The 13,955-nt window shown below is 52.6% G+C and overlaps 1 protein-coding gene across 1 annotated transcript in view; it reads right to left on the bottom strand.

Annotated features, from left to right (window-relative positions):
• The window catches only part of LOC133274729 (adenylate cyclase type 10-like), a 28,281-nt gene extending 15,794 nt beyond the window's left edge, over positions 1-12,487 (bottom strand). The window contains exons 1-6 of the mRNA XM_061464288.1: positions 12,345-12,487; positions 2,906-2,986; positions 2,530-2,723; positions 2,118-2,222; positions 964-1,002; positions 267-410 (exon numbers count right to left, since the gene is read on the bottom strand). Of these exons, the coding sequence (XP_061320272.1) occupies positions 267-410; positions 964-1,002; positions 2,118-2,222; positions 2,530-2,723; positions 2,906-2,986; positions 12,345-12,487 (706 nt within the window). The remainder of the gene's footprint in view (positions 1-266; positions 411-963; positions 1,003-2,117; positions 2,223-2,529; positions 2,724-2,905; positions 2,987-12,344) is intronic.
• Positions 12,488-13,955: the final 1,468 nt, after the last annotated feature.

A 13,955-nucleotide genomic window follows, 5' to 3' on the forward strand; every position in this document is an offset into this window, starting at 1 on the left:
GGGCCCATGTTGCCCTAGTCTGTCTTTTTATTTGCTACATACCTATAGAAGCTCTTCCTGTTATCTTTCAGATCCCTTGCCAGGTTTAATTCTAACTGTGAACGCACACAAACCCAGTGGTCTGGTGTCCAACTACAGGTGGCCCCTTGAATGCTTGCAGGAGATGCTTTCCTTTGGCGCTAGCCCCAGGCGGGGATCCCCGCATTCCCTGCCAGTGTGAAGCACAGGAGAGTGCCACAGATCTGCACCTGGCACAGCACTTGTACCTATCTTAAGTCGGAATTTCTGACCCACGAGCATGTCATGCCTCCGGTACTTCTTCTGGATCTGCCAGCTACAGTGCACCACAAGGCTGATGGTCTTGGCCATCTCACTGGGTCTTGCTCTCCACAGCAGCAGCACAGCATCCCCTGGGGAAAGCAAGGGAACGTCAAGGCTCTGCTGAGACCTGACTCTCCCTGACCTACGCTCCATGGCAGGGACAGCAGAAACCAGATGACGTGCTGAAAAAGATGGACTTGTGGGAGGCCATAGGCCTCTGGAGGACCTCTGGACTCGCTGGGACTCCTCCTCCTCTTGCGGCCTGGCAGCCTGAGCTGTGCTGTCACCAGCCCGTCCCTCCATTCCCCCGTCCCCCCGTCCCTCACCAGCACTCCAATAAATGCCTTCGGCTTCACCTTCTAGTAGGTCTCCTCCTCTCAGTGCTGCCTCTGCCCTCACCCCCAGCACAGAGCCCTGCAAGCTGAGGCAGAGGGAGGGGAGCCACCACCCTTGCCGAAGCCAAACTGCAGGCCCAGGGTGGGAAGAGAAGCCTGGAGAAAGGGCGCTGCAAAGGCGTATGAGAGTGGCCAGGAAGATGGCTCAAGGTGCTGCACAGAGCCTCTGAAGGAGGACAGCAGAGCTGCCACAGCAGTCCCGTGCTGCAGATTAATACCCATGGGCATCATCATCCTAAGTACGTACCAGCAAACTTCAAGATGTCACCTCCAAGAGTCAGCATGTCTGGAGACAGAGGGAAGGAAAGGAAGAGTCATGTGGACACCTTCTTCCATAATCCACAAAGGAAGCCCCCGTGCTCAGAGCGGAGCACCCAGGCGATGGTGCACTATCCGGCACAGCTTAGGAAAAGCACCACCCTGGCCTGCCTCCCAGGCTCCCAGGGGCTGCAGCCCTGGTACCTGCACAGAAGGCACAGAGGCATGGCCTCAAGCTGCCACCTAATTTTCAGAATGGTGGAGGCTGGAAGGAACCTCTGGGGTCCATCTGGTCCAACCCTGCTCTCAAGCGGGGCAGAGCCAGCTGCCCAGGACGCTGGCTAGATGGCTTTGGAAGAGCCAAAAGAGGAAGATTTCTCAAGCTCCCTGGCAATCAGTCAGTCACCCCTCACAGCCAAAAAGTGTTTCCCAACTTACAGAGGGAAACTGCTGTGCTTCAGTGCGTGCCCATGGCATGGCCTCTGGTCCTGACAATGAGCACCACTGGAAAGAGCCTAGCTCTGTCTAATCTGCTCCCTCCCTTGAAGTTTTAGACACATTACTGTAAGATCCCCTGAAGCCTTCTCTTCCCTAGGCTAAACAGGCCCAGTTCCCCCAGCCTTTCCTTGTAGGAGAGATGCTCTAGACCCTTCATCCTCTTCGAGGCCTCTTCTGCTTTTCTTTACAAATGCTGCCAAAGGGGTGTCCAGAATGTGCTCATAATCAGCTCAGAAGGGTCAAGACATCCCCTGAGAAAATGGGCTTGGAAGGGTCTCTGTCTCTCCCTGTCTTTCCCACACAACGCCAGTGCCAGCATGTCCAGGTCACTTGTGCGCTGGCACTTGCTTGGTGCTCTCAGCCTGCTCTGGGCCCCCAGGCACCATGGAGCTGGGTGTTCCCATCAGAAGCACAGAGGTGGCTGCTGAGAAAGTGGGTGCCTCCTTGGCCACAGTGGGGAGCAGAAAGGACCTGCACTTGTCCTGACTTGCCAGGAGAGCCTGGCTGTTCTCACTGTTCCTCCAGGCCACAGAAAGTCCCAGCCCTTCCAAGGAAGCAGGACTAGGTTGTCCAGGATACCAGCCTCCTCATTCCATGAGCAGCCCTATGGCCTGCCGCCAGGCAGTCCTGCAGCATGGCTCTTACCCTCCAAAACGTCACACAGGTAGTGATTGAGGTCTTCCGCCAACTCATCAGTGCCTCTCTGTGAACCACCCTTCCAGATACAGTGCTCTGTCAAAGAGGTGAAATCTGTAACAGAGACACCCAGAAATCAGGAAATGAATGCCCTGGGGACCAAAGGACCTGGCAGCCAGTTCCACACTGGCCAGCCGGGGTGCCCAGCCCGGCACCTTCCCATGCCCCAACACAGTGTGGGTTGCAGCAGTGCTTAACCACCCATGATAGCCCATCCTTTTTGGGAATCCCAGCAGAAGACCTCAGCATTCATTATGGCCACTCACTATCAGCAGCAGGGGCAGGGCTCCAAAGGGCCTGGTGTGTGCCAGAATGGCTCACGTTCCTCGATGTCACAGTTGCTCCTCCCTGCGCACCCTACCTGAAATATCTGCAAAGAGCAGCACTCCGTGGACTGCCTGAAAGCTGGTCCCGAGGTAGTCGCTAGAAACAAGGCTGGGGAGAAAAGCTGCTGCTTTGTCCAGCTCTGAGCTGCAACGTTTCCTCTCCCAGGAAGAAGACGCCATCTGCACCCTGTGGTGTCCGGGGTACCTCAGGATCATCTGCTGTGCCCAGCTGGGAGAAGAAATATGACCCCAGTGCGCCATGTGAGGTGCCTGCATGTGGGGCAACTGTCCCTCTGCCCACAGGGTGGCCACAGTCACTGGCAGTGGCCTCCTCAGTAGGTCTTTGCTTCCCTGTCAGCTCTCCGCACACATCACAATGAGCTGACAGTGACATTCTCTGCGGGTCATCACCTTTGGAACTGCTGCCCCGTGGCCGAGGCTTCCTCCTTGACACTGGGCCACTGGCTGGAGGTGGCCAGCACCACCCCATTGCTTGGGGACAGCACCCAAGGGAGGCACATGCAGACCTGCTGCAGTGCCTTGCACACACAGCTGTTTGAGAGCACTGCTCCTTCCCGACAGCGGAATAGCTTGTCACCGTTTTCCCAGTAGTCTTGCCCGCTTCTTTTTCCAGTGCTCCCTTGCTGCTGCAGCAAAGGGAAGGGACAGTGCTCTCTGGTCTGGAGACAGGAGGGGGAGAGGGACTGGGAACCCTTGCTGGGCTGTATCTGAAGAGCACCAGGCAGCATGCAGTGGGCCACCCAGAAGTCCAGGACAGACTCCAAAATGGTGGGCATGTTATCTGGCAATGGAAGTAGTTAAGATTTTGTAAAGGGCTATGTGTATGAAAGCTTGGGGATGTTGAGTTTACACTTGCAGGTAGCAAGGAAAAATGTTTCCTTACTGTCCTGGGTCCAGCAGTAGCCGTCATTTTTCTCCTTCTTAGTAGCTGGTGCAGTGCTGTGTTTTTGACTTTAGCCTCGGAACGACGCTGATAACACCGATGTTTTTAGTTGTTGCTAAGTAATGTTTAGTCTGACCAAGGACTTTCTGAGTCTCATGCTCTGCCAGGGAGGAGGGGAAGCCAGGAGGAAGCAGAGACAGGACAGCTGACCCAGGGGAACAGAACAGGGGTGAGCAAGTGGCCCCGTGGTCCTTAGCTGCCGGCTGGGTTGAAACCATGACACATCTCCAGTGCAGACTTCCCTCCTGCCTCTCAAGGGGCTCCATGATGTTGGCTCCACGACACAGGCTCAAAATGCCAAAATTAATATTTATGGGGTAGAAGAAGGTGAATCCCATTGGTTGCAGATGCTGTCCCTACGTTAATATTTTTTTTCCTCCCCATAAAATCTAGTCTTTAGGTGCTGTTGCAGAATGACTCTAAGAGCAGGACCATAGAGTTCTGGAGGACTGTGCAAGCAAGGCAGGGGGTGGCCCCCACAGGTGGCCGGAGATCGGACCTGGGAGGAGAATGTGGAGGAAGCTGTGGGGGGGCTAACCAATACTGTTGTGCCAAGAAGGAGTGGCTGAATACCACTCCTATATATATGTGAACTGCGTCACAAATAAAGCAGAAGCTGCTTATCACCCATATTGGGTTAGCGTGTCTGCTTTTCCTCGCCGCTTACAAATGGCGCCCGAACAGGGACGCAGACTACAGGGCCCTGGTCGCTGGGGACCCGGATTACAGGGCTCCGACTAGCGGGGACCCGGGATACAGGGCCCCGACTAGCGGGGACCCAGATACAGGGCCCCGGTCGACGGGGACCCGGATACAGGGCCCCGGTCGACGGGGACCCAGATACAGGGCCCCGACTAGCGGGGACCCGGGATACAGGGCCCCGACTAGCGGGGACCCAGATACAGGGCCCCGGTCGACGGGGACCCGGATACAGGGCCCCGACTAGCGGGGACCCGGATACAGGGCCCCGGTTTAACGGGGACCCGGATACACGGCCCCGCTCGACGGGGACCCGGAACGGCGAGTGAGCGGCGCCGGCGGCAGTGGCCGGGAAGCGCGGGCAATGCTGCTGCGGTGGCGTGACGGACCCGGGTGCTCGGACTAACCGAAAGGAATCCGCCGCTGGGGCGAACCAGACACTGCTGCGTCGGGAGGCCGATCCGGAGACCGAGGTTACAGGACGACCCAGAAGAAGATGATCCGGAAAAGGCTGGCCATGAAAATGGACCGAGAGGTAGCCCTGGACTTATTACAGTGCTTTTTATAAGAGCGGGGAACTGAGCCCTGAACTTTTTACAGTGCTTTTTATAAAGCGGGGAATTGAGCCTGAGACTCTAAAGCAGCTAGCAGGTCTAGCGGCTAGGGAAGGCTAAGGGATTTTTTTTGCAGATCCTAATACAATATTTGAGGAGAGTGAGTGGCGAAAGTTTGGTGATGAACTATTTGACTCAGTGCTTAATGATTATAAAAAGGCAAAGAAACTCGGTAAACCACGGAGGGAAGTAATGAACTGTATAAAAAGATACAAGGCAGAAAAGAAAACTGCCGCGGTAGCAACGGAGAAACTAGGAACAGACGTCCCCGGTCGGTTGAAACCGGGGGAAGATTACAACTCGTTCCCCCCCCCCAACTCGCGGGAGCACAGGGTTTCCCCCCACCCCCCACCCCCACCCCCTTCCTTTTCTCCCCTTCCATCAGAAGGTGCCGCGGAGGAGGTGCAACCCCCTGCTCCCCCACCACCCCAGTTCCGAAAGTAGGGACTTTGAAAAGGACAGAGAAAGTATATTAGAAGGTATACGTATGATAAATGCCGAGGAATCCGAAAGAAAGAGGGCGGTGCCTCGGCGCCGGATCGATTGCGGCGCCACTTTGAAGCACGCAGTAGAAAATAGGGATCATGCGCGAGCGGGAGATTTAAAGGAACCGCGAGCCTCTCCAACCCACTATGCCCTAGAGTGAAAAAATTTTTAACTCAGTCACGGAGGAGCCAGGTCTGCAGATGGCTACATACCGAACGAGATACATCTGATAAGAAAGACACAGCTGCGAGCAACGGAGACCCCGAGTTCGGCGCAGGATCAGCCCCCGAATCCCCTGAATCCGAGCCAGATTTATATCCTCTGCTTCCAGACCCTGACTCTTCGTCTCCCGGGTGGGTCTGCTCAGACTTACTGGCCCTGGAGACGCTCAGTTGTAACAATGGATAATCAAAGAGGTGAACATTACCGGGGAATTTTCTGCAATGGGCATCTTTGCATATCCTGTGTTTACTACACAGCAGGGGGCTAAAGAGTGGGAAGCTCTTGATCTCAAAATAGTTAAGGAGGCCTGACAAACAGTGACCACGTATGCGTTACAATCCTCTTATACTCAAGCTGTGTATGTTATGATTTTTTCTTGCAACTGACAGGGGGAGCCCATACAGTTTCTCTGTGATACTCATGTACTAGAAGTTGGTAAATATAAGTATGTCCAGGTTTCTATCAACCCTTGGAGACCTCTGTAGATACTGCTGGCCACTTCTTCCAGCACAGGCTGGCCACCTGTGTCGGAATGAGTGTGCATTTTGGTCAGTATAAAAGCCCAAGCCTCATACGATGTGGGGGAGGCAGAGCCTCTGCGGGGACGCCCGCTAAGGTTGAGCCTGCCACCTCGCACTGCAGTGATGCTTCTCGGAGCTGGTTTGCTGTTAGTCTCCACAGGGTCCTTGTGCCACGTTCTGTACGTGGGACTGTAGTGGGAGTAATGATGGCTTTTGCAGGGACTTAAAAAGAGGGGGGGAGGGAGAGAGAGTAATGATGCTGCACTTAACCTGTTTAACCCGTCTACTTCTCAAGAACTGAAGAACTGATAACCTGGGGGAGGGGGTATATTGGTGTCCTCCTGCCTACAGGTCCATGGTGACTGCCTGCAAAGTTTGTCAAGCCTTGCCATGAGCTGGACAGACGAATGGATAAACCTGATGCCTCAGCTACAGGAGCTGACCGTGATTACCCCAAGCAGAATGAGATAGAGGAAGAGAAAGAACAAATAACTGCAAAACATCACTTGGGGGCAACTGAAAAGTAACATCCTGAATATGTGTGCTTGTAAAATAGCTATTATTAGAGGTTGTGATTTTGTGTATAAAACCACCTGTATTTACTAGCTAGGTGCTAATAAGAAACTGCACCTTGTACTGTATAGATTTGTCACTTGTAAAAGAGATGTTAGAGTATGGAAATTTGCAGTAGCTGCTAGAAAATGCTAAGGCAAAAGCTAGAAAAATTTTAATACAATGGTAGTGTTATAAAGCAGGTGATGGAACAAATTTAAGAGGGGGGGAGAATTCCACTGGTAAGAAATTTCTTTGGCTAGTCCCTCACTGCCATCAGCATCTTCAACATGCTGCTGCACCCTGTAATAGTTACTCTGCTAATGTAAATGTGTGTGTGCCTTGCTGTAGTAGCAACTTGTTACTGGATGAAGCAGGTGAAACTGTGCATTGACAACAAGGTGCAAGGACTGAGGCTGACCAAATGCCTGCTACCACAATCAAGGGCAAGACTGGGTTGGCTTCTGTGTTTGCCACCAAGAAGAACCTTTAGCTCCGCTGTTGGCTGCAACCCAGCAGGCGTGGAGCGGTGGGGACACATGCCATGCCAGACCTTGATGTGAAGGATCAGAGAGCTATACAGCCTGTTATCAGAGAGCCATACAGCAGAAAAAAGGGGCAGGCCCAGACAGCCTCTAGTTGGCGTATGTTGGAAATATAATTTAGCCCGGATCCCCTGCTCAAGTAGAGCCACCCAAACCATATATAAAACATAAAGGGGGAAGATGTGGAGACGGTGTTCTCACAGGAGAATGCATAAGTGGTACATAAACTTTGAATAGTCCTGAAAGATACAGCAAGGCCATGGGAGGCCCGAAGAAGCTTAAGCAAGCAAGATAAGAGGCTGGAATTCACCAAGTTAATGAGAACTGTGGACTGTTGGCAAGCTTTCAAGGTTGAGTTCTCACAGCTGTGTTTAAGCAATTATATGTTAGTCACTAAGGGTCTTCAAAACATGTATCCAATCATAATATGCCAAATCACTGTAAGTGCTTCAGCTCAACTAAGCAGACTGGGTTGCTGAGTTGCTAAGCAGACAATTCTACATCGAAGGCAATTCCCGATTTGTTTTAATGTTGACTCTGTAAGACATGCAACACTGCAGAACCTTTTGTTGTTGGAACAGGGACATAGATGTGAAGAGTCTGATGGAATGTCTTGTATGAGTCTCTCTGATTATGTTAATTCGATGCACGCACAGCTGAGAACCCTGGCTCAGCTTACCCAGCAATAGTAAATGAGCAATATCCTAAGAATAACTAGATGGTTGTCTTCACGGGGCATTACAGGTTGAGTCAGACACTGCTGTTTAAAAGTATTGCACTTATGTATCATGATTAGGTTAATCATCGTAGCTATTAGACTTGTTTATAGTTGTGTGATAAAACAGGTGAACAGAATAACCCATAATGCCTTGCTTGCACAAAGAAAAAGGGGGGAATTGTTGCAGAATGACTCTAAGAGCAGGACCATAGAGTTCTGGAGGACTGTGCAAGCAAGGCAGGGGGTGGCCCCCACAGGTGGTCGGAGACCGGACCTGGGAGGACAATGTGGAGGAAGCTGTGGGGGGGCTAACCAATACTGTTGCGCCAAGAAGGAGTGGCTGAATACCACTCCTATATATGTGTGAACTGCGTCACAAATAAGGTAGAAGTTGCTTATCACCCATATTGGGTTGGCCTGTCTGATTCTCCTCGCCGCTTACAAGGTGCCACCAGTTCATTTCCCCAGTTAATTCTTGAATCCTCATGAAAAATAACGTAGTAAAGCTGGGATAACCCCAGGAGTGGAGGAGCAGGCTTGCCTGTGCTACACGTTCCCTGCATTGAGGGTCTGTTCTGCTGCAGGTCTGATGCTGCCAGACACAGGCAGGGGTAGGCAGGATCAAATGCAATCATTAGGCATGTTTCATAGGATTGACCAGGAAGAGTCATTCCTGCGTGAGAGGCCAGGCCGGGACCTTGTTGAGAGCCACAGAGTGGCTGGCACATGCCCTTTGTACCTGGGGGGACGTTACTGGGGTCCATTTGGGGGCGTTTCTCTCTCCAACCACAGCCAACACCAACCAATGCCACTCATCTTCACTGCTGGAACCCCACCAAGGTCGAGCTGGTCCAGTGCCGAAAAAACATCAGGGCTCAGAGCTGTTTAATGCAGAGGGGAGAAGGAGATGAACCCCAAGCAGTGGCTCTTACACAAGAAGTAATCAACTCTGCAGCGATGCCTTGCACTATTTTCTGTTTTGCTCTGTCCCAGAGCACTTAAATCAATCCAGTTTAGTCTCACTGCTTCTCAGGTTAAAAATCCCCCCTAAGACAAAATCTTCCAGCTTTCAGAGGGGGAAAATCTGGGAAATGACCCCTCCAGGATACATTCACACTGACCTAAATGAGGTTAAAGCCGCCTGCTGAAGCAAGAAAGTGCAGGCATATCACGCAGTGCACTGATTGATTACTATTAAGACCACACAGACATGGATATTTTCCTTCCCGCTTCTCCCAGATCACTTTGCCAGGATCCCAGTGGCACCCAACAGCCAGACCACGCACATAAAACCGACAAATGAGACTCTTCATCAGTATGGTGTGCTGGGTTCAGCAGTAGCAGTCATTTTCATCCTTCTTACTAGCTGGTGCAGTGCTGTGTTTTTGACTTTAGTCTGAGAATAATGCGGTAACACACCGGTGTTTTTAGCTGTTGCTAAGACACCTCATGCCATCAAGGCAGAGATGTAACATACAGATGGGCTCGTGATCAAGGGGTGAACTTAACAATGGACACTATTGCCAAGGTTACTCATGAGTGTGAAACGTGCTGCAGTTAAGCAAGCCAAGCGGTTAAAGCCTCTTTGGTATGGAGGACGATGGCTGAAGTACAAATATGGGGAGGCCTGGCAGATTGATTGTATCACACTCCCACCAACCCGCCAAGGCAAGCACCATGTGCTTACCGTGGTGGAAGCAACCACCGGATGGCTGGAGACACACGCCGTGCCCCACGCCACTGCCCGGAACACTATCCTGGGCCTTGAGAAACAGATTTTGTGGTGACACAGCACCCCACAGAGAACTGAGTCAGACAATGGGACTCATTTCTGGAATAACCTTATAGACGCTTGGGCCAAAGAGCATGGCATTGAGTGGGTATATCACATCCCCTACCATGCACCAGCCTCTGGGAAATCGAACGGTACGATGTTAAAAACTACACTGAGAGGAATGGGTGGTGGGACTTTCAAGCATTGGGATACACACTTACCAAAGGCCACCTGGTTGGTCAACACCAGAGGATCTGCCAACAGGGCTGGCCCAGCCCAGTCAGAACTTTCACATACTGTAGAAGGGGATAAAGTTCCTGTGGTGCACATGAAGAATTTGCTGGAGAAGACGGTCTGGGTTATTCCTGCTTCAGGTAAAGGCAGACCCACTCGTGGGACTGCTTTTGCTCAGGGACCCGGATATACTTGGTGGGTGATGGGGGAAGATGGGGAATTCCCGTGTGTACCTCAAGGAGATTCAGTCTGGGGGGAAAACAGCCAATGAACTCAATTATATGCTGTTGCCTGGTATATAACACTTTTATAGCCCATCAGCTGGATGCCCATCCCCACCACTCTGGGCTTTGAAAAGAAGAAATGTGCTGTCATGATCATCAGTGGAGAATAAAGTCATGGGAAAAGCCAGCAGCAGCAGCAGAACTCTCCTCACGTCACCATCAACTGACCCTGACTTCCCTCCGACCATCATCCCAACAAGGAATGAACTTTGACAAAACCAGGTGAGCTCAGGGGAAGCAGGGGGAGGAAGAAGGGAGAGGAAAGAGCGAGCGGCTGTGTGGTTCTGGGTTACAGGCTCAGCTTAAACCACGAAATACGGTTATTACAGTGAAGGATGATGGAACGGGCTAACACTCAAACCGGGATGGAGGAATGCCCTAAACCGAACCTAAGTAATTTCCTTAAAAATCATAAAGAAACAAACTGGGGAAGTTGAAGGGGGAGAGAGCAAGGCGGGGGGGAGGGGGGGGGGGGGGGGGAACCCCAAAGGTATGAAAATAGCTTGGGTGCTAAAGGGGATCCTGCTGAGCCACAAGACCCACCCATTCCTTCCTCTGAACATACTTTCTTGGTGTTTTACCGGCTACTGCGAGGTAACAGCTGTCTGGGGAAGCAATATTCACCCTTCATGTGGGAAAAATGGAACTCTATCAATAATCAAGGTAACTGCAGCCTGCAAAATGCACAGGGAAGAGGCAAGGCCAGTCATGCTGTGCTTGAAGCTTCCCTGAAGCTGTTTGTTCAGGTCAGCTCTTCCATCCGCTTTGTCTTTCCCTCAAACCCAGGTTTCAAGCCCCTTCCCCAGTTACCCCCAAAACCACCCCACGCCACCGTCTCCCACTCAAACCTTCCCCTTCCACTGTTCCACAGGTTCCCAAAACCTTTATTTCACACACAGCCCTTTCCACCCACTTCCACAGCCCCACACACTCTCCTCAGGGAGAGGCACCCTCCCCACACCGCAGCTCTGAACCTCTGCAGCCACCTACAGGGCTGGGAGCAGCATTTTCGTTACGGGAAACCCCTCTCATTTGGAGCTAATGTAGACCTGCAGGCTCCTGGAAATCTGGGAGCAGTGTTTCCCTCAGGAGCCCCCATCACCTCAACCCCTCTCTCGTCCGGGACAGCCTTTCCGTTGTTTCCACCTTCTTTCTGCACCTCAGCCCCGGGGCATCCCCTCAGACCACTCCAGGGGGCGGAAATACCATCTCAGATTCAACTTTTCCATTTTACATCTCGCTCAGGAGGCTTGTTGTCCTGAAGTTACCCTCAAGTTTTGCTGCGGCTGGAAATGAAACCACCTGTAAGTGGCCATAAAGCTGCCAGCGGCATGGACCAGCACCCTTCCGGCAACGAGACTACCCGTCCTTTGGAGAGGCAGCTCTCTCGACGCCCCAGAGCCCAAGGCTGGTATGAGCGTGGCTCTCTTACCAGGATCCCTGCCCAGCTGCAGAGGACTGGATGTGGCTGGGCTGGATATCACACTGGGACTCCCACCCTCAGCCACTGACACGTGCTCCCACTGTACCTGGCAAAGGAAGGTGGCTCTGGTAAGCTCCTCCAGGAGCTGAAACCACAGCCCTGAGCACAGTGAGCACGCAGCTTTTGCTCTTCATGTCACAGAATCATAGTATCCCAGACTGGTTTGGGTTACAAGCGACCTTAAAGCTCATCCAGTCCCAACCCCCTGCCACGGGCAGGGTCACCTTCCACTAGAGCAGGTTGCTCCAAGCCCTGACGAGCCTGGCCTTGAGCACTGCCAGCGATGGGGGAGCCACAGCTTCTCCAGAAGAAAGGACCTCAGCTCATGGCCAGGGGAAAGGCCACATCGCCCAAGGCCTGGCTCAGCCGGTAACTTGTACAGGTGCTGCTGGGGCCAGCCAAGTGCTCGGTTGGAGTCTCATGGCCCTCGCACCCCAGCCCATCCGCAGCGGGGCGGAAAGCCGCAAGTGGCTGGGGCTCCAGGCGAGGTTCAGTGCTCAAGGCGGTGGAGCTGGCCCCTCGCAGCAGTCTAAATGCACCAAACAGCTTGCCTGTGCTCCTGACTGTGAGGATGGAAGGCACGGACCCAGAGGTAGAGTACAAGCTGGATTGCTTATTACAAGGATTACACGACATTTATACGCTTCCAAGCAATTAGCCAAGCACCTCTGTGTCTGCCTTGCGGTTACGTTTACGACATCGGGCAAAAGGTGTACCTGATCTTTCTTATCAACATCCTCTTTCCAGTTCTGACATCCTTGTTCCTTCCCGCAACGCGGAGGTGGAGGCGGCACGCCCGTGCTCTGCAGCTTCTTGTCCCGCCGCCACCAGGCGCAGCCCCTCGGCCGGAGGAAAGCCGCCGCCGCTGCCTCCGCCCGGTTCTCGCGGGAGCGCCATTTTCCTTCCCGTCGCTTCGCCTCGTGACGGACGGGATATGTAGCATTCAGATTTTGGGGCAGGTTTACATCACCTTGATTTTCTGCTGCTTTTTTAATGTTTCTCCACATGTCATGCGCTGCGTCTACCTGAGCCGGGCAGGGCCAGGCAAACACTGGTGATGGCTCTGGGATGGGCAGCGAGTGCTGCTGACAGCAGCCCCAGAGCACCCAGAGCAACAGGAGAAGCCTCGCTCGACCCTGCAGACCTCGCAGCGTGCGCAGCAGGACCCCAGGCACGAGCCAGGCTGGCCTCGCCACACGCGACGTCACAAGGGGGGGTCAGTGCACCCTGTGCCCTGGAACCGGCAGATCCCGCTGCAGCCGCCCTCCGCAGGGTCCTGCTGACCCCAAAGAGAAGGCCCCGGCCCCCAGGACTCTCCCAGCCCTGCAAGAGGCCGCACAGCGGCAGCACTAGCAGTGCTCCACTGACTCTGGAGCGAAGGAGATCAACAAATGCACACGTTCAAGAAGTTCCAAGGAAGGCCGTAGGGCATCTGGGCTGTACCAGTAACACGTGGGTGAGGTGAGACACTTCACTTGGACTGAGGATGGGAAATGTACAGTGTATACACCAGATGGACATGTCAGTGAAGCTGTACCTGTCAGTCTGAGGACCCTTTTTACCATCAGGTGACTACCACTGCCGGTAAAAAGTACTGGAAGTTGCTCATTTCCCTGCCTCCAGGTGTGAACTTCCACCTCATGGCTCTTCTAACTTGTTAAGACTTGGATGATATTGAATGCTTGCAAAGGATTTAATCCAGGGAGCCACTGGATTTGTTTAGATGAGACCACTGGGCTGAAGATAGTATTCATAGTATTAAGTGAAAACTAATACATGCTTTTATATAATAGACTTCTATAATGCAACAGGATTTTAAAAGCTCTTTTAAAATGACTGCACTTGGCTGGAAAATCCTTGCGAAAAGAGGTAGATAATTTTAAAATCAATTTAAACAATAAGTAAAATGGAAAAAAAAACAACAAAAACCCAACAAAAACCAACCAAGCCCAGCAAATACTCCCAAATAAATGCCTACTTCTCCTGTCCTTTCCCTTCTCTGTCCTGCTCCTTTTGATGCAGCCCAGGATATGGTTTGCTTTCTGGGCTGTGAGCGCACACTGAAGCCGGCTCAGGTTCAGTTTCTCATTGACCAAATGCTCAAAAGGAACATGACCAGCAGGTCAAAGGAGGGGATCCTGCCCCTCTACTCTGCTCTCATGAGTCCTCACTTGGAGTATTGTGTGCAGTTCCGGTGTCCTCAACATAAAAAGGACATGGAAATGTTGGAACAAGTCCAGAGGAGGGCCACGAGGATGATCAGGGGACTGGAGCACCTCCCGTATGAAGACAGGCTGAGAAAGTTGGGGCTGTTCAGCCTGGAGAAGAGAAGGCTGCGTGGAGACCTCATAGCAGCCTTCCAGTA

Source organism: Pezoporus flaviventris, unplaced genomic scaffold (assembly GCF_033815535.1).
Source record: "Pezoporus flaviventris isolate CSIRO_AGI_PZ_B2104156 unplaced genomic scaffold, CSIRO_AGI_Pfla_v1 ptg000002l, whole genome shotgun sequence".
NCBI lineage: Eukaryota > Metazoa > Chordata > Aves > Psittaciformes > Psittacidae > Pezoporus > Pezoporus flaviventris.